The following is a 20348-nucleotide window of genomic DNA, read 5'->3' on the forward strand; positions in this document are numbered from 1 at the left end:
TCCATGTGATTTGAAAAAAAGTTAATAAGTGTGCCAAAATGTCTTGGAACTTAACCGGTTGCTGTATGGCTATAAAGAAAACAAAAGTTGCATGCCAACTCTGTTGATGTAATAGTCTGTTTTTATGAATAAAGGTTTAGCATTAACGAATTCACCCATTTCGTGGATCAGTTTTCAGATGCGTCTATCTTTGAACAGTAAATACTTGAACATCTTGAATCTGATGCCAGGAGAGAAGGAGGGGGTCACTTGTTTAGTTACTATTTTCCAGATTACGATTCATAATATTAGTCACATTGCCAGCTCTACTGGCAGTAACTTGAGTTGCAACTCAAAATATCCCATCTAATCCAGTTAGGACATCTTGGTCAGTTGGCATATCTTGGTCAGTTGGCATATCTTGGTCAGTTGGCACATCTTGATCATTTGGGACATCTTGGGATGCTACAACATGCAAGTTCAGTAAGCAGAGTTGCTATCTTTGAAATCCATCCTTTAAATTGTGACTCCTTTTTTTTTAAATATGATTTTTGCACCCAACTTGAGACCAGTGGGACTAGAATTGTTTCTTGTATAGATCTTATCTGACTTGCAAAAATCTTGATGAGATTGAATGTCATTCTGTATTTTTATTTATCTTTGAAAGGTGTTCATTAATGTTGTTTTGAAGTAAAAACAAAATCTCTTTCATTTCAGGTAAAACCATAGCAATTGGAAAGGTGCTGAAGATCATTGAATAAAGCATTTCTGAACATTCATAAGAATGGTACATCAAACTTGAACACACTCCATGGCATTATGCAAATCTTCTGTGAAACTGAAGTGTAAAATATGTCTTTCTTCCCATAACCATGGTAACAGTTGCGTTGTTGATCCGCTTTTATGAGTAAGTGGTGGGGTTTTTTTAAACTAGGGAAAGCATCAATTATTTGTTTTTCTCTCATAGAGAAAGCCTAAAACGCCAATTTTCAAGGTGGAGGAAGCCCACGATCTGACAGATGACAGTTTTTCTAACAGGACCGAACAATACAGCAGTGTGGAGTACAGCAGTATCGTGGTGTACAATCAAAATACTACAAACTCTTTAAGAAGTCCATTCAAGGACATGCATATATATACACATCAGCCCTCGTAATTTGATGTATTTTTCGTGTTGAGGTGTTGCTAAATATCAATTCATTCATAATTCGCATCGGCATTAAGCAGTGCTGATGAAAAAACTTGGGTAAAATTTGAACTTCAATTTTAAAAAAAAAAAAAAAAAAAAATAATTCTTTTTTTGGTCAATAAATCTTGGATTACAGTTTTTGACATGATCTTTGTTAAAATTTTAGACAGCATTTTACAGTTGTAATGCTCATTACATTTTAGTCAAATGTATTCTCCCTTTCTCTGTTTAAACACACCCCCCCCCCCCCCCCCCCCCCCCCCCAGAGCTGAATATTGCTGTCAACCCCTGCAATTGCCCATGGCAGTCTGCAATGCCTTGGAGTTTGTAATTCTCCACAGCACTTTTTAGTCTTGGACCATATTCATGGGGGTTTTTCAATGACGTTTTTTTGCCGTGGACGTTTTCTTAATTGCAGGGTTGTGCTATGAACCTATTACTAGTCAATTGGCATTTTGAACAATAAGAATATCTTCTGAATTGCAAGGGCTGTACATGCACACACTCGCTCACACATCTGTACACGAATACAGCAGGCAGGATGAATATATTGAAGTACCGTACAAGTTACTGACATTGTCAATTCTTTGTGCCCAATATTGAAATGGATGTTCCTGGCAGGAAAACGACTTGTTTTAACCAGTTAGTAATACATGTTGCAGTGTGTGTAAAGACACACTTTGCATATGTTTCCGTAAATAATAGTTTTGTCACAAATTAATTTAATTGAAATTATTTGGCATTTTTTGCCGCTTTTGTTCTGTTTTAACATGTTTATGTTTGTTTTGCTCTTTGCCAATTATATATTGAGTGTGTATTTGTTATGGAAGTATGATAAATGTATTGGACAGTCTGGACACTCCACCTGGTTACTGGTTAGACAGCCTAGCCTCTCTTTGATGGCACAGCCTCGGTTAGACAGCCAAGCCTTAGTTTGATGGCCAAACCTCAGACATCCCAATCTAAGTTTGATAGCATTGCCTCAGTTTAACTGCCCAGCCTCATTTTGACAGCCCAGCCTCAGTTTTCTTAGTTTTACAGCCCATCCTTAGTTTGACAGCCCAGCCTCGGTTTGACTGCCCATCACAGCCTCCATTTGATAGCTCATCTCACCCTCGGTTTGACTGCCCATCTCGGCCTCGGTTTGACAGCCCATCTCAGCCTCGGTTTGACAGCCCATCTCAGCCTCGGTTTGACAGCCCATCTCAGCCTCGGTTTGACAGCCCAGCCTCAGTTTGATAGCCCAGCCTCAGTTTGACTGCCCATCTCAGCCTCGGTTTGACTGCCCAGCCTTGGCCTCTTGTTTGACAGCCCAGCCTCGGTCTCTGTTTGACAGCCCAGCCTCAGTTTGACTGCTCAGCCATTCTCAGCTAGTTAAGAATGTGTATTTACCTTAGTTGGTTGAACTCTCTCTTCTACTGTATTTGACTTTAATTAACCAAGTTGGACTTTAATCTACTCAGTTGGACTGTTTATTCTTCCGGTTTAGACTATCTTAAACTACTAAGTTTGGCAGTGTATTCTACAATCTTGGACTGTTTAATCATCAAAGTTGGACTGTCTGATCTGTCTGGGTTGGACTGTCTAATCTGTCTAGTTTGGACGGTCTAATCTATCTGGTTTGGACTGTAATATTTCAAGTTGGACTTCCTGTTTTGGATGGTCTGCGTTGAACTGTTGTATTACATCTGGTTTGGACCATCTAATATTTTGGGTTGGACTGTCTAATCTGTCTGGGTTGCACTGTCTAATATTTTGGGCTGGACTGTGTGTATGATCGCCATCCAACCTGTGGATTTGGTGGATCTGTCTTCTGACAAGATAGGCACAATGAATTTCCTAAATCTTTATTTCATAGGATTAGTTTTAGCTGAAATGAGTGTCAACTAGTTTAATTAAATGATGCAAATTTCTTTTGTTGAAAGGGTTCATGGTATTTTCAATGGAAGTGGATTGAGCAAAAAAAAACCTATTAAAAATTGCAATCAGTTTCCAATTTCTTTTTACAATAAAACAAATTTTTGCTTGGCATGATCTGTAAAACAAGTCTGCAGTACAGGAATTTTTTTCACGTTCACAGAATCTTCTAAAACTCATCAATTGGAAACGTTCTCTGGATTGTTTTTAATAAAATGTAGCAAATATTTATTCAGTTTCATTTCATTTACTTTATAGTACATATATCTTGTACTTAATTTTTTAATTATTATTATTATTATTAAAAAAAAATTAATACTTGAACAACAAATTAGGAAAATGACAAAATGTTACTGTTGTGGGTCCAATAGTAGATTAATGCCATTGATACAGCTGTAAATAGCTGTTTATGAACTTTTTTTAATTGGTCGTGTAAAATGACGCATAATCAACTGAAAATAACCCTGTTGAATTGTAAAAAAATGTTTAGTTATTTCTTTTGCATCTAATAAATATTTGAAACAGTTTAATGTACTGAATGAAACATTTATCAAAAATCATCTTTCCAATATTATTTTGAGGCAGTGAAAGCAGATTAATATTTATCTTTTGGGTTGACATATTAGCGACATAGAACTTCAGCGAGGTCGTCATATCAGAAACTAAAAAACAAATAAGCTTAAGTTGTAGGATGAGCTGAAATAATGCTTTTGACGAATCTTGACAGGATGCAGCTTACAGACATCTTGAATTTAGTACAAAACTGAAGTAATGTGCTTGCTGACTAACTATTGTTGATTGCTATCACTTTGGTTTAATTAATAGTATGTAACCATTGTTGTGTCTTCAGTTAATCACATACAAAACAATCGCATATAAGGTTTTCGGAACAGTCTGTTGGATGTCTCTAAATTTAGCATCATCAAATATTAGTGTCTTGTATGGTCTCGCTAAATTTGCTAACATTTTATGGTCGCTAACATTTCCTCATTTACAGTATGGTGATGGGTGAGAAATTACACAGTAGAGCACGGGTCTTATCATCAATGCAAAACCAAGAAACCATATTGAGTTAATTGTTTGTACAACTTGTAGAGATTCTAACCATGTTGAATTGTTTAGACAGTTTTTGCATCAGGCTGTCATTAAATTGGAGGACTCTGAACCAAATGCTGTCAACTTAAATCTAATATAAACTCAAATGTCATTGTCGCTCCTCAAAATCATGTCAATTTTTCCAACCATTTGGTGACGGATTAACTGAATCGGTATGGAAAATGAGTAAGATATGATAATGAAAATATCCACTGGAGGTGGGTGAGATGATGGGGAGAAGTATTCTTTATTAAGACATGATGGTTTTTACCTATAATTGACAAATTATTTGCAGTGCACTGTATATATTTGAAATACATGCACTAGCAAAAGCTCAATTCAGATTCTGTAAATGCAAATATGTACATTCAAATGGGTTTGATTTACATTATTGCAATATTGATGTTAAATATTAAAACCTACGCATTTACATAGTGTAAATTAGAAAGAGAAATAGAATATTTTGTTTGTGTTTTGATAATATATTCAATTTTACATATTTGATTGAAGTTATTTTACTATTATAAATTTGAATCACAAGTAGAAATGATTTGCACTTGTTATGTGGTAATGTTATGCTTCTTAAAACAATTTTCTCTCAAGCCACTGACTAGTGAAGCACAATCCAAAATAAAACATTCATAAAAATATATTTTAAGGGCCAGTTAAACAGGGCAGTGGTAATGGAAAGGGATAACCATCCTAACCATCTTTCCCAGGAATGTATAAATGGGAACCTGATTTATATATATAGGTTATTACTTAGTATTATTAATAAAACTTCTTATTTTTATTTATTATGAGGGTGCAATATTTTCATTTTTCCTTGAAATTACTTTTAATACTGCACTAATGAAGATGTTTGTGTAAATATTTGGAGCTGCATGTACATGTATTGTCACTGGCTTTTAAATGTCTCATACAGAACCTCCATGCTTCACACCTCAAACAGTTACATCAGTATACAATACATATGAACATTATTTAAACAGGAAAAACATTTTTCAAGATGAAAAATAGACAGGGCCGAATTTACAATGCCTGTTTGTCTTATATGCTTGTAATGACATCATTTACAATGCCTGTTTGTCTTATAAGCTTGTAACGACATCATTTACAATGCTGAAATGCCTGCATTTAAGAAAGAGGCTTTGTACATTTGGTCCTGAATGTTCAACTGTGTAACCATGACTAAGAAAGCTGGAAAATGTGGAAGATGTAATTAACTTGATGCAGATGAGGATAATGGACGTTGAAGGGATCAGTAAATAAACTTTGTAGTTCATTACGAAATTTTACTGATATATCTATATATAGATGATTATCGGCAGGTAATTTTCTTGGCAGGTAATTTTCTTTTGTATAAAAAAAATTAATAAAAATGAAGTGGTTAACCAAATAAAATTATCAAATAATATGTGTTGGTTTTATTTTTTAATTGTTTTCTTTAAAATATTATCTTCTCCGCAAATGTGGTTAACTCTTATAACATTTTATTTATTTGTTGATTTCAGTTAGTTAAGTCACAGATAAACAGTGCTAATAGATTTTAACATTATTGATAAGACATGGCAAATGCAGTTATTTACACAATTTATATTAGATGCAAATTTTTGTTTTCTATTTTTGTTTTGTATTTCTGTTTACCATTAAAAATTTCTATTATTGTTATTTGCAATTAAATATGAAATGAAAATAACTTATCATTGTAACATCATTTGAGACCATCTTAAAGAGTAAACACCATTCAACACATCAAAATACAGCAGTTGTACAAGTTAAACATTGTTGTAGATACCAACTGTTGTAAATGGAACTTATTAACCAGAACCATAGGAAACACACTGTTTGATATAAATGTTTTTCTCTTTTTCTTGTTTAATTGAGAAAAGTGTATTGGTCATGGGATATATTTTATGTTTTCAGATGTCAGCTTGGTCTTTGTAAACCAAATATTGGTTTTTGTATGTAAACCAAACTACTGAGTGTAAACCAAACATTGATTTCTCTTTGTAAACCATATATTGGTTTCTCTATGTAAACCATATATTGGTTTCTCTATGTAAACCAAACACAGGTGTTTCAATGTAAAACAAGCATTGAACAGTTTCAAGTTTATCTGTGACACTTTTCAGCTTCCATAAAATATGAATAAAATGTATATTTTTTAATAATCAGTAACTAGTTTGTTTTGTTTTAATGTCAGAGTGAAGATGAGGTCAAAAGTAGATCGACTTACTATTGAGAAATAACCCACTGCCAACCGATGTTTTATCCATGACCGTGAGATGTGTTTTAAATGAACTTCTGCTTTATACAGGAATTATTGGAATGGAAAATAGCTCAGTAAGTCCACATGCATTCGGAAATCAGAGCTATATCTCACATGCTACGCCTTTATTGGTGGGTGGGACATTATCATAGCCCGATTTGCAGTCGGTTATTTTATTGTGTACTTTGTATTCCCAATAAAGAGTAAAAAGTTGTTTCTACTTTTGCTTTGATGTAAGCACTGCAAAATGTCTTACAATATACATATGGCTACGCTAAATGTTACAACCTTTATCAGAAAACAAGGACACCTTGTATGTGACCACTATATAGAAATAAAACTAATTACGTCCCTATTCAAGAGAAAATGATACAAACTATGTCCCTATTCAAAAGGGTTAATTCTTGATCCACCCATCTATGGGTTGTATTGTGGTACGGCATTGTCCGTCCGTCCATCTGTTAACTTTTTCTTGTCCAGACCATATCTTGCATACAAGACCATCAAATCTCACATGTAGGAACAACTTGGGATGGCGGGGTGTCTCGTACTATTTCTAGGTCTCTGTAACCTACTGTTCAGTCTATTGCGCATAACAGTAAATCCTTGTCCAGATCGTATCTTGCATGCAGATACATACAGGACCATCAAACCACATGTTGGAACAACTTGGGACCGTGGTTGGTCTAAAACAAACTGTTCATCCATTCCATTACAATTTCACATAATTACATTTGAATCATACCCGTAACATATTCATCAATATAGATATGGTTTTCCATCAAACTCCTGATGGGCGTATTGTGTATCTCACTGTTACTCTTTGTTCATTTTAGCCAAAAAGAATTTTTAATGCAGGACTCTCAATGTTTTTCATAAAATTGAAATGGCCTTTATTGAAAATTAAAACATAAGTCATCAAGCCGATGACAGTGGTTCAAATCCCGTCAAAGCTGGCTCACACATTCATCTTTTTCATCTATCACCTTTTGCCTATCATTCTCATTATCTTAATATAAAAAAACTTTCCAATTTCTCCCACGATTTCAATCTGTTTCGACTCTTTCTGTCAGTTTCCTCACGCTGTCCTCTGAGCTGTCCACACCTACCTGTCTCGACTTCCTCCACGGGTGCAGTCTGTGTATTTCCCTGCACCCACCTGGCGTCCTCTGCCGCTAATAAAGCTGGTCAGACCCACGACACTAATGACCGCCGATAGTAGGGGTGCATAGTAGGTGGTTACAAGTGCCTCTTAACAATGTCGGGAGTAACTACTGAACACTCCCCGAAGTGGCCAGACTAAGCTCACAACTAAACACTGATGGAGACTGGCAGGTGTGTGGCATAGATAGTCACAAGAGACAAGCACCTGTCTCAGTTGGAGAGACAAGGACTGGGATGTGGAGGTGGACTGCGAAAGAAAGAAAATGTTTTATTTAACGACGCACTCAACACATTTTATTTACGGTTATATGGCATCGGACATGGTTAAGGACCACACAGATTTTGAGAGGAAACCCGCTGTCGCCACTACATGGGTTACTCTTTCCGATTAGCAGCAAGGGATCTTTTATCTGCGATTCCCACAGGCAGGATAGCACAAACCATGACCTTTGTTGAACCAGTTATGAATCACTGGTCAGTGCAAGTGGTTTACACCTACCCATTGAATTGAGCCTTGCGGGTTTGGAGTCGGTATCTGGATTAAAAATCCCATGCCTCGACTGGGATCCGAACCCATTACCTACCAGCCTGTAGACCAATGGCCTAACCACGACGCCACCGAGGCCGGTCGACTGCGAAAGAAGTTGAAAAATAGGAGTTGCCAGATCGGGAAGAAATGAGATGGAATTCAAAGGAGTGAAACGAAAGGGGGCAGTGGGATAAAAAAAACATTTGTTAAAAAGTCATAATCTCATATTATTTGACTACTGTACAACTCAATAAAACAGTTGTTTGGCTTTAACTTTACTTTATTATATACTACTCAAAAGAATTTAAGGGTCAGACGATATTTTCTGAATGTCAATTATATTAGCTAGACCATAATGTCACGCATGGTATTGTTCCATTTTGACGAAAGTGGGTCTAAGCAACCCATAAATGAATTAAAATCCACTGTCATTGACACTGTCGACTAGTTCTAATGGCGAAAACATGCTTACATTTGCACGTAAATTAGGGCGAAAGCAAAAGGTCTGCCCATAACTTGCTTTTTCACAAAGCGCTTCATTTGCACGCTTTGCATGTGTATTCCATGTTCCCAATGCTGAATTTCCGTATAATTGGAGCTTGCGTTCGTGTACGGTGCACACTCCAAATTCGACAATGGTACAACTTCAACTGATTATCGAAGATCGAGGAAGGGCTATTGCTTGGCTTCAGGATGGCAATACACAAAGAAATGTTGCTCTGAGACTTGGTGTCAGTCAGAGTGTCGTTGGCCGACTGTGGCAACGGTACCAAGCAACGAATTCTGTTCGAAATCAGCAGATTGGCGGCGGGGCAGTTCTGCAGGATGGCAATGCCAGACCCCACTGCGCCAGGGTGGTAACGGACTTTCTCAGACAACAAGGTATCGCCAGGATGGATTGGCCAGCATATTCGCCTGACTTGGCCCCAATAGAGAACGCCTGGGACGAATTAGGCAGGAGAGTTCGGGATAACCATGCCCCTCCGGCCAACCTTCATGATCTGGGTCAACTTCTTATGGCAGAGTGGCAGGCCATTCCCAAGAGTTCTTCAGACGTCTGATCAACAGCATGAGGCAACGATGTGTCGAGTGTATTCGCGCCAGGGGTGGATTCACACACTATTAAATGAATGTTCTAATGTGTAAAATCCATGTTTGACAACCTTCAACTTTGACAGCATGTCATGTGACTTTCTTGTATACAGTGACATTTATTTGTGGGTTTTTGTAAATATGGAACAATAAATAAAAAATTTGGTGTAGTTTACATCATCAATCTAATACACTCTGAAACTTATTTGGTTATAAATTTTTGACCCTTAAATTCTTTTGAGTAGTATATATAAAGTAAACATTTCACAACAATAAAGCATGTCAAGGTATTGTGAGAGAGGAATCTTGCTCTTATTACCGCTATCCCCACATGAAGGATAGCACATGCAGATACATATTAATGTTGTCAATGGCCTGGATTTTGGGTGTGGGGAAAAACCTGAAATTCATTTTAATATTTAAAACCAATCTGATTAAAATTAGTTCTACTGGGTCTACCAGTAGATCTAACAACATTGCATGGACTCCCATGTCCAGGTGACATTTCATCTATAAATAACAATTTAAATATTAAATTGATCGACCAATTACACTTCACCTTTTATAACATTATTCGGGAGCAAACAAATTCTAAAAATATCGCGCGAGACTATTTATGTAATAGGCGAACTTGTTGGTCTATTTCAACATTGAAAAAACAGGGGGAAAAGTGCAATAATAAACTTTGGATTGTATACTAGTATAAACAGATTTTATGGCTATACCATCACGTTTTTTTTCCCGTCTTGAAACGAATTTTATATAAAATTTTATATTGCAATTAGTTTCCGGCATACTTCGTAATTCACACGAATTATTCTGTATACCCTCGGCATAATCCCGAATCTTTTCAAATTTGTTTCAGATCATTGGCATGATTTTGCAAGTAAGGTTTTGATTGGTCGAATGAATGGTCAACTGGACATGAGCTCCAATGGGCTGCTGTTAGATCCACATGTAATAGTGAAACTAATTCTAATTAGATTGATTTAAAACTACCATCAAGTATACCCCCTCCACACACACCTCATAAATAAAAACAACAAAATACACCACATAATAACATTTAATGGATAGTATTCTATATGGTACATTTTCTATTCGCTGCTATCATAAAACATCCTGATGCATTAATTAGTGTCATTCCATTATGCAAATTCTAGTAATTAAAATATCCAAAAAATATATTTGGATTTTAAAATGCAAACAATGAGAATGTGCAACAATTACATTAAGCCAAATCAGACAATTTATGTAACACCCCCCCCCCTCCCCCCTCCCCATTCTAATGATTTTAAAAGTATTCTGAATACAAACATAATACCTCCACCCTCAAGGATTAGTAAATTGTTGCACAGCCCCAGTGCTTATTATTTTCATAAGATACATAACATACATCTTAGACTTATGATAAGCATACCATGTTATAACATAAGATTATGTACAATTTGTATCACAGGCAGTAACTACATGTATTTAATTCATAACACATTCAGCATTTATAAATGAAAAGCCTATTTTAAAATTTTCAATACTAGCCAAGTTACTAAATGTCAGACATAAAATGTCGTTTGTCATCAATAAAAGATAAGTTAATCAGATGGAAGTCTTTGTTACACCAGCCTGTTTTTGTGGTGCAGAAGTTACAAAACAAGAACGTAATAAATATCTGTCAAATATCGTGCTACTCCATGCAGATACCGACATGCTTTGTAACATCACTTTATGAAAAGTATAAATATATAACGATAAATTGGATTTCTTCAAAACGTATTGTACAGTCAAACCCTCTAAACTGGACACCCACGTGACCAATTTTAAGAATTTTCCAGTTAGAGGTTATTATCCGTACTGCTATTTTAAGGGGGACTGTAATAAATGTCTGATTTACAGAGGGTCCGGCGTTGTGGGCTTTCACTGTATTTTGTCTTGTATATTATTCTGTTTTTCAATAACGTATGTATATGTATATTCACAAACACATAGAAATAATAAATTAGTAAGTGGTAATGATAGCAAAAATATATTAATATTTTTTTTTATTAGTGGCAATAGTGGAAACAAAAACAAAATCACAAGTACATGTTTTTATGGGGTTTGTAAACCTTGGACCTAATTGACTAAACTTGTGCATTTTGCAGTCTCACATTGCAATGCAAAAAGACTAGCAAGGAAAGTTTGCTTTGTCTAATGACACCACTGGAGCACATTGATTAATTAATCATCGGCTATTGGATGTCAAACATTTGGTAATTCTAACACGACGTCATCAGAGGAAACCTGCTACATTTTTTCATTAGCAGCAAGTGATCTTTTATTATGCACTTTTCCAACACACAGGAAAGCACATGTCACAGCCTTTGACCAGTTGTGGTGCACTGGATGGAATGAGAAAAACCCAATCAGTTGAATGGATCCACTGAGGTGGTGCGATCCTGTGACACAAGCACCTCAGACGAGCACTCAACCGATTGAGCCAAATCGAGCCCAAACTTGCATTCTCTCGCATGGGACAAATATGCAAATCTGCCATAAACTCAGTATTAAATAAAGTCAAATTTGGAAATATTCTGTATACTAATCTTCAATCAGCCACTTTCCGAGTGCCAATCTCTTAATATAATGTGTGAATTATGACCTGTTCATCTACTGACTCCAGCCTTCAATAACAAAAGCAAATGCTTGTGCCTTTGATATCAAGTTTGTATTTAACCAATTTATAATTTAGACAAAAAGAGAGCTTTATAGTGAAATTTGCCATAGGTCAGTTGAAATATTAAAACATGTCAATTTCGGCCTTCAGCTGATCTTTCTTTTTTCTTTTTTACATCATATTCTGATAAAATTATGAACAAACAATTTTCCCTTAAAGGAATGCTATAGCAAGGCTTTTGGACTGGTGTGCATATTCAACGATACATAATGCACATTATTGCTTAATATCAACAAGTATAATTGTATAGTTAATTAATAAAACGGAAAAATGTGGCGGCTATTATATGTAACGGGCGCAGCCATTTTGTACCATCCCAGTGAACATGCCCTCTGGCGAGCTGATGGTTATGTAATACCTAACGTGTCACATCAGGAATTAGTCTTCGAACTGAAGAAACGAAACATACCTGATTTTGCGGATGCATAGCAATCTATACCGGTAACACAAAAACATGTATATGTGGTTTATTTTTCAATACAAAATAAACCACCATTGTCAAAGTGTTGAAATAACTGTATTATATTTTGTATATAAATTAACCCACGTACTGAAATAATAGTCGGAGTGTTTTCTTGCTTAATTGGCCTTTTCTTTCCGTGGCCTGTACCTGTGGTTCTTGATTGGCAGGTGTATATTTAGACGGTCCCTAGACACTGTGTCTAGACACACTAAAAAGGCGTGCCTCTTTTATTAAGATCACAGGGTATTGTGTGATAACCTCAAATCGTAATGGACTTTGCCAGCTTTATTACTGTATGTAATTCTGTAAAACCCTTGATTAAGTAGACTTTCCCATCTAAAATCACAAAACTGACCAATTATGTAGTCCCAGAGAAAAGAAAATTATCACTTGGGTATCGTGAGTGGTAGTTTTTGCTCGAACGTATCCTACCAATAGGCCTAATAATATGCATTTTTTCAAAGAAAAAAATACTATAACTCCATTTCGTTATATTGATGCAAATTGAAATATATTTAGTTAAATAGTTTATTATACTATCAAGTCATTTATGTTGTTTTACAAGTCAGGTTGATGAAAGTGAAGCGCCTTGTCGTAAATTAGAGCATTTGCATAATAGAGAAGTTGGACCTGAGCTGACGTTACTTCGCCCCAAGCTATACCACTGGACGTCACAAAAACGAAACAAAATGGCTGCCTCCAGTTAGCAGGAATAATCACGGTTTTTTATTAATTCTAAAAGTACGCGTTTTTCATTTGTTAAAGTGTCAGTATGTGTTGGTGGTCCGGGTATGCATCTTTCCAACACATAAGGCTCTTGTTGGAGTTTAGTCTACCTTTAATAAAAGTGTTCTGTAAATAGCAGTGTTTGTAAATACATAAAACCTTTAAAGAGATATAATTATGCATAGTGAATTATTCAATGTTAATTTATTAAATTTGTGGAAATATTTACAGATCCACAAAACAAAAAATGACCATAAATGCCAACTGTTCACACTTTTAACAGTATGAGCACGATATTTGACACGTCTGTTGAGCAATACTGAGTGGCAAAAGAGGCAAAAATAATATTACAAGTGAGTAAAACATGTACTTGACCAGAGTACGTAAATACTGCACCACAAACAGGACCAAACAGTCCAGATTCATTATGTGAAGTTGTATGAAACTCAATTGCAGGTATCTGTGGTCTACTTACACCACTCGAGCTACTTGCATGTACACAATACCCTATAATAATAAAAAATGCCATTGCAAACTGATCTTGCAACAACTTTCAGTTGTATTAAGATTTAAACTATAGAACAGGTTAGATATGTACACTGTGAAATGAATGGTGATACATGTTTTTAATATCTATACTTTCTCAAATGGATTTTAAATAATTTTTCTTAAGTCATCAACATAATCTGCATGTATTCCAATATTTCATCGTGAATTGCTGATCTCTTATTGTGTCTGTTTCAGATGGGGTGTGAAGGTGTGTGTGTGTGTGTGTGTGCGTGGAAATAATCATCATTTCCCTAATTTTCCATGACCTAACTCAAAATTCTACGACTAACAATTACAACAAGTCGTGGCTACTAGGCAATTGGAGATCTAATAACAAGCTCTAAGAAAAATGGTATCTAATGGACATAAGTGAAGTTTTCCATTTCTAAATTATCCTCAAGAACCAAAACAAAACAAAAAGGTTGAAAAACAATTTTAACATCTATACCAACCCAATCCTATTTTAAGTATTTATGGCACTTGCAAGATTAACTGTCATAGAATAATCTGTTACAGTAATAATTTGACTGGCTTTGCTATCTATTTCAGATGTCTTTAACTCGGTCTCCCACCTCCATGGAAGATCGCTTTGTGATCCCAGGGCTAGCTCGGGGTGAGCAAAACAATTTGCCAAATTGTCTATTAAACTTCAAAAATTGTCAAAATTGTCAGTTATTTTCTAAAAAATGTCAATTATTACATGAAATTATTTTGCCAAACTAAAATAAAATTCACCTACCGATTTCAAAAGTCGCAATTGGCGAATTTGGTGAGTGCCAGAGCTAGCCCTGGATACCATAAATCTCATTAGGCGTTATTCTCAAACAGGTGTCTAAGAAAGTTTCATTATCCTCACCTTTAGATTTGCTCAACATGGAAGATATCACTGTATGATAATATGAGAAAATTAATCTCACATTTCTGACACCATAAGTACAGACTAAATCAGCAGAGTTGTTAAATGTGCTTAGATCAAATAAATTCAATCCCTTCATATTTAACATTACCAATTAGTTTTTCAGGCATAATAATATCTCCCTGTATAGTAAATGCCAACATGTAGGATGCAATTTTTCCTGCATTCTCTTCTGATTTTAAAGCAATAATAACTGTGTCCCTGGTACCAGGCACAAACTTGAATGAGGAGAATCCACGGGTTGGGGTGGCCACCCCAATGTGGGTGACATGAATGTCTTTAAAATACTTGTCTGCCGTAATTAACAAATTCGTCCCACGTTTTTCATCTAAAACTTCATCGTACTTATGCTCACTGGCTCGGCGAGGAAGGAAAAACCATTTCTGATGGACATCACTCCAAACGCCAGATTCATGAATCATATAGCCTAAAAAAAACCAAAAACATTTCATTTACTTAAATGACACATATAATCCCATTGTCTCTAAACTAAGTGAATGCAGGGCAGGTTACAAAGCATACTATTAGAATAGCTACTATCAGATATCTAGATATACAAAATGCTGATTACTGAAATTACCACAGAAAAAGTATATTAAATTCCAAAATGAGCAATACACTACAACTCCTGCAATTGCCCATGGCAATCGACAATGCTGTGGAGTTTTTAATTCTCCATGGCAATTTTTTGCCTTGAACTACTAGTATATTATGTTTCTTTTCAACAGCATGTTTTTTGGCTGTGGTCATTTTCTTAATTGCAGGGGATGCACTACAAGCATCCTGCTGAAATATACTACAAATACACACGATATCAATAGTATGCTGTCTGTTGACATGTTGGATGCTACATGATTTTAAGCAGATATAAAATAAATGCTCACATTAGTTTTTAAAATATTTACAATTTTAAAGATATTTTTAATATTTATTACTAAATACTACATGTATGTGACACACTGTTTTGGGATTTTAGTGTGGTTTAAATTAATTTTGAAACTTGAATTTTGTTTGCCTAGTGTGTATGTTGTGTTAATTCATATCTACATGTAGATTAGGTTGTATGCAGGCATTATAGAATTTTCAAAAACTCCACTTGCTATGGAATTAATCATTTTCAAAATTCACAAAATTCTACTAATAATACTAGATAATAAAATGTCATTTGACAACAAAATTTGAATGTAAATTAAATGCAAAATATCACATCTTTTTAGTGAACTGACAAAATTGTTTTAGATTAGTTTTATTAGAAAATGTTAACATTATCAGCAGTAAGAAATTATTTGGTCAAATCTGAGTCAATAGTTACTGTTTGTATTATGCCTACAATGTGGGATTTAAGAATTATTTTTGCTTGTCCAACTTAGATTTTAATAAAACTAAAACAGTACATAGGTATATTAATTTCAGAGATGATATGCATGTTGATGTTAATAAAATTTAGCTTTAACATATGGTAATAATAAAGAAAAATATTATATTTTGGCAAGGATATTTCGCACAACCCCATAGCTGTCTGGCATCATGAGCATAAATACTTGCTAGTCTGATGGTATAAAACACTAGTCATGGGTTATGACAATGAGTAAAATATTAACAAAAATTTCAAAGAAGTGATCCACTTTTTCTCCAAAAGGTCATTTCTACGTTAACTGACATGATCTGTATAATATATAATACCTGGTGAGAGGGTTCCTGTTTTCTTCCTCAGAACATTGTACTTATTGTGCCAGTCATAATGTCGAACATCACCAAACTGGCCGACCGACTTGACCCACTGAGGATCAAGGTTGATTACCTCCCCTGTCACTGATGTCCATTCTTTACCTAAACCACCAATATATAACCTCTGATCCTTCACTGTCGCCCACTCACTTTTGAAACCTGCAAGTGTAGCAAAACCTATTATTGATAAAATGTATAGAGTAGCACTTTAAACATAAATATTCAACATACACCACTCACTTTTAAAACCTGCAAATGGGGAAAAACATGTTATAAATAAAAATAGTAACACTTCCAACTAATATTCCACACACACCACTGAATTTTAAAAACTGCGTAAGGGGTTGGCCTATTCAAGAATCGGCTAATAATATATAATAAGATATATATGGTAAGCAAATTTTGAAATGTGTTTTAACATAATGTTATTGCTTTTGATTACCGGATAACAAATTTCTGTTCTTTTTATTTCTATCTTCTAAATTTCTTTGTATGAATCTATCACATTAATATCTCCAACTGATAAAAAGTAGATTTGTTTTTATAAAGGTGGTGTATATATTATTTGACACCCAAGATTAATGATTTTAATGATGAACACTACCAGTAAGTGAAAATCATCAATTACGACCACTTAAATCTGCAATTGAGAATAAAATATCAGACAAGAGTCAGTGGACACAATAGACAGAATGACCGTGGTGGCAAATTTGGTTTTATTTCACACAGAGATTATAACTTTTATGGTGTGTACCAAACATACAAATGGATGGGACACAATAGAGGTGGTTAAAAACACTGTTAAATTACATTACGGTAACTCGTAAGCTATTGAAATTTTTTAGTCGGTTGCATTTCCGTACACATCCTCATGTGATCATGGCTTGTTTCCTTTGATGTCCAGTGTACAGACTAATAAAAAATGTTCAGCGTGTGAAAAATGTATGCATTTTTAAATAGCGGAGCTGGGTGCTGTAAAATATAATACTAGTAGGATGCAGCAAATTAAAGAGGGGAACAGAAAAATAAGGGTATAGGGCAGCAAACTACAATAGCAGGGAAGGCTGACATGCTTAAACAGAGCTGTGAAAAACACAGAGTATTACTAGTAATTAATACTACATTATAAGCTCAAATGAGACAGATTTATATTATATATACGGTTGCTAGTCACTTCGTACCATTTTCATTTCGTACCTAATTTGGTCATTTTGTACCCTGGTCATTTCGTACCATTGCAAAAAGTCATTTCGTACCTTGGTCATTTCGTTCCATGGTCATTTCATACCATTGCAAAAAGTCATTTCATACCCTAGTCATTTCGTACCTTGATTATTTCATACCATAACTGAAAGTCACATTGTACCATGGTATAACAATTTATAACAATCACCCCGGTAATGTCTTTTACAAAATAACATTAAATTACAAATTTGTGGTTAATTTAAGATATTTTATCAGCAAAAGACTAAAAATTATTGCCACTTTGTATAAACTTTAGCAATTGGCTAATTTGGCAATCAGTAAGATAGTTAATGTTTTAATGGCTGTTATTGTTTATTTCTTAAACAAATAAGATGCAAATAAGCAAGTTTGAAAAGAAGACCTAATAAATAAATAATATTTTGTTGGTCCATTATATTGTTTTGTTGTTTTTGACTAATTATCTGGAGTCATTTCACACAAAATCGAAGTTGGCAGTTAGTAGTAAATATCATATACGGCTCTTGTCAGGTAAAATGGAAATAACAGTTGACAGGTATTATGGGTATCAATAACGATATGCTGCACAATAACGTGTTCTGGTTTTCAAACTGTCAAAATAAAGTTTTAAAACAAAACCCACTGCTTTTATGCAATAGTCAATTCGTTTTCTATATACTGGAATGAAATGACTGGGGTACGAAATGACTTTTCACAATGGTACAAAATGACTAGGGTACAAAATGACTTTTTGCAATGGTACGAAATGACCAATGTACGAAATGACTAGGGTATAAAATGACCAGGCAGCATGGTACGAAATGACTTGGGTACGAAGTGACTATGATTCATATATACAAACCCTTGTTATGTTTTCCATTGCCATCAGGAAGTACTACCCATGGAATTGCCATGCCATTAAGAATTTCATAAACAACACCTGTCCTGTCATCAATGGAATATAGTTTACCATTGAAAACAACAAGGTCCGACAACTCCATACCCCTACCACCTTGAGACAGCGAGGAACTGAGAACAATAGGCTGTTCCAAATTACATAATAGTTTCTTATTATCATCCGAAATTGTCAGATTTCCAGTTCTAAAATAACTAATCCAAATGTTTTTCTTCTCATGACTTTTGGAATTTGTATCTAGATCTGTAATAAGACCAATTTTGTACATGAACCCTCCTTGGACCTTTGTAGGTTTTGTTAATGGATACGTGTTGTTAAAAGGTACACCTAACAATAAGTGAGTGTAATCCACCATCGAGTCATTGCATGCTATATTCGATGTCCGTGGTATAAACATAATGAAGAGAATAAGTATAGCCCCGGTAAACAAGGCTGTGTAAAGTACAGTTCTCGTTTTCAAATGCAGTTTGGCATTGCCCACTCTGTACGGCGTGGGACGACGAATGGCTTTCATCCATTCTTGCACAGACGACGGGTAGCTGGCCGATATCATATCTAGTTCCTCTTCATTTGATGGCAGACTCATCGAGAATGCTTTCTTTAGCATTTACAGATGTCAAAATCATGACATAAAACACAAAACAGCCTAACAACGTGTCTATTTAGTCTACAAACCAACTACTTCCTGTTCTTGCGGCCATATTGAACGTTACAGATTCGCACATAATGTATACGTCGATTGTTTGGTTTAAATACATTTGTATTATATCTTCAAAATTAAAATAAAAAGTCTATAGGATGTTACATTAATATTAATATACAAATGTATATGCTTATAATTCATATTATTAAATATCGTATTTGCTGCGGGTTTTTTTAGTTTTTTTCTTTCAGGCTGATGCTATATGCCCGGTTGTCGTATAATAATATTTAGGCTATACAGACAGCCGACATACAACTGAGGCATGGATTAAGATTCCAGCTCCTGCTTATTAATGAGAAGCCATTCGTTAATTCCAAGCCCATGGACCCTGAGCCTACTCGATCGTACAGAACCTCGACGGCAGTTAGAGGAGAGTCCATTATGATTAAGTGGCCCCTAAAGAAGGCAAGACAAGGAAAATCATCACCACTACACCAGAACCCAAATCCATGGTGGGCGTGCCCGAACCGTAAAGATGTGGGCACGTTAATATTGTTCCCTTCCCTTCCACTACTCCTACTGAGATGACCACGCCAGAGACTGGAGAACAGCCAGAGCAGCCAGCCAAGGACATCCCGCCTATCATGGACAGAACTCTCTGGCGAAGTGAGAAGTTGTTCCCACGACAGGCGTGTTTGAACAGTTCTCGGATGGAAGCAGAAGGAAGGAAATATTTTATTTAACGACGGACTCAACACATTTTATTTACGGTTATATGGCGTCAAACATGATTAAGGACCACGCAGATATATAGAGAAGAAAGCCGCTGTCACCACTTCATAGGCTACTCTATTCGATTACCAGCAAGGGATCTTTTATATGCACCATTCCATACCACAGGCAGGATAGTACATACAACGACCTTTGTTGCACCAGTTGTGGAGCACTGGCTGGAAATAGTCCAATGGGGCCACCGATAGAGATCGATCCTAAACCGACCGCGCATCAAGCGAGCGCTGTCCCACTGGGCTACGTCCCGCCCCTCTGATGGAGCATGTCAAAAATTACCCACACCCACAGGACATTCCGTGGCAGGTAGCGACCAATAAGGTCCTCTGGGGGGGGGGGGGGTCTAGGAGCTGATTATCTCAAATAGCATAATGTAGAGCTCCCACCCCAGACGAGTAGACCCTGGAGATACATGGGCGTGCTTGCTCCATTTTTTTTTATGGTATGATGGGGGGGGGGGGGGCT

At 35.7% G+C, this 20348-nt stretch overlaps 2 protein-coding genes across 2 annotated transcripts in view; one reads left to right on the forward strand and one right to left on the reverse strand.

Moving 5' to 3' along the window:
• Window positions 1-6357, forward strand: part of LOC121379257 (eukaryotic peptide chain release factor GTP-binding subunit ERF3A-like) — a 34259-nt gene extending 27902 nt beyond the window's left edge. The window contains exon 16 of the mRNA XM_041507779.1: window positions 697-6357. Within this exon, the coding sequence (XP_041363713.1) occupies window positions 697-740 (44 nt within the window). The 3' untranslated portion in view covers window positions 741-6357. The remainder of the gene's footprint in view (window positions 1-696) is intronic.
• Window positions 6358-13133: 6776 nt separating this feature from the next.
• On the reverse strand, window positions 13134-19153 carry LOC121378913 (soluble calcium-activated nucleotidase 1-like). The gene is made up of 3 exons (XM_041507298.1): window positions 18398-19153; window positions 16288-16491; window positions 13134-15031 (listed from the first exon to the last, which is right to left on the reverse strand). Exons 1-3 carry the CDS (start codon window positions 19056-19058, stop codon window positions 14661-14663), a joined length of 1236 nt encoding a protein of 411 aa, XP_041363232.1. The 5' UTR covers window positions 19059-19153; the 3' UTR covers window positions 13134-14660.
• Between the last annotated feature and the right edge of the window lie 1195 nt (window positions 19154-20348).

Source organism: Gigantopelta aegis, chromosome 8 (assembly GCF_016097555.1).
Source record: "Gigantopelta aegis isolate Gae_Host chromosome 8, Gae_host_genome, whole genome shotgun sequence".
Classification (NCBI taxonomy): domain Eukaryota; kingdom Metazoa; phylum Mollusca; class Gastropoda; order Neomphalida; family Peltospiridae; genus Gigantopelta; species Gigantopelta aegis.

Coding starts and splice junctions, on each gene's coding strand:
- LOC121378913 (XM_041507298.1), bottom strand. CDS start 19,058: ATGCTAAAGAAAGCATTCTCGATGAGTCTGCCATCAAATGAAGAGGAA. Junction 16,492..18,397: donor CAATGGAAAACATAACAAGG/GTTTGTATATAT, acceptor CTACACTTGCAG/GTTTCAAAAGTGAGTGGGCG. Junction 15,032..16,287: donor AACAGGAACCCTCTCACCAG/GTATTATATATT, acceptor GGTTTTTTTTAG/GCTATATGATTCATGAATCT.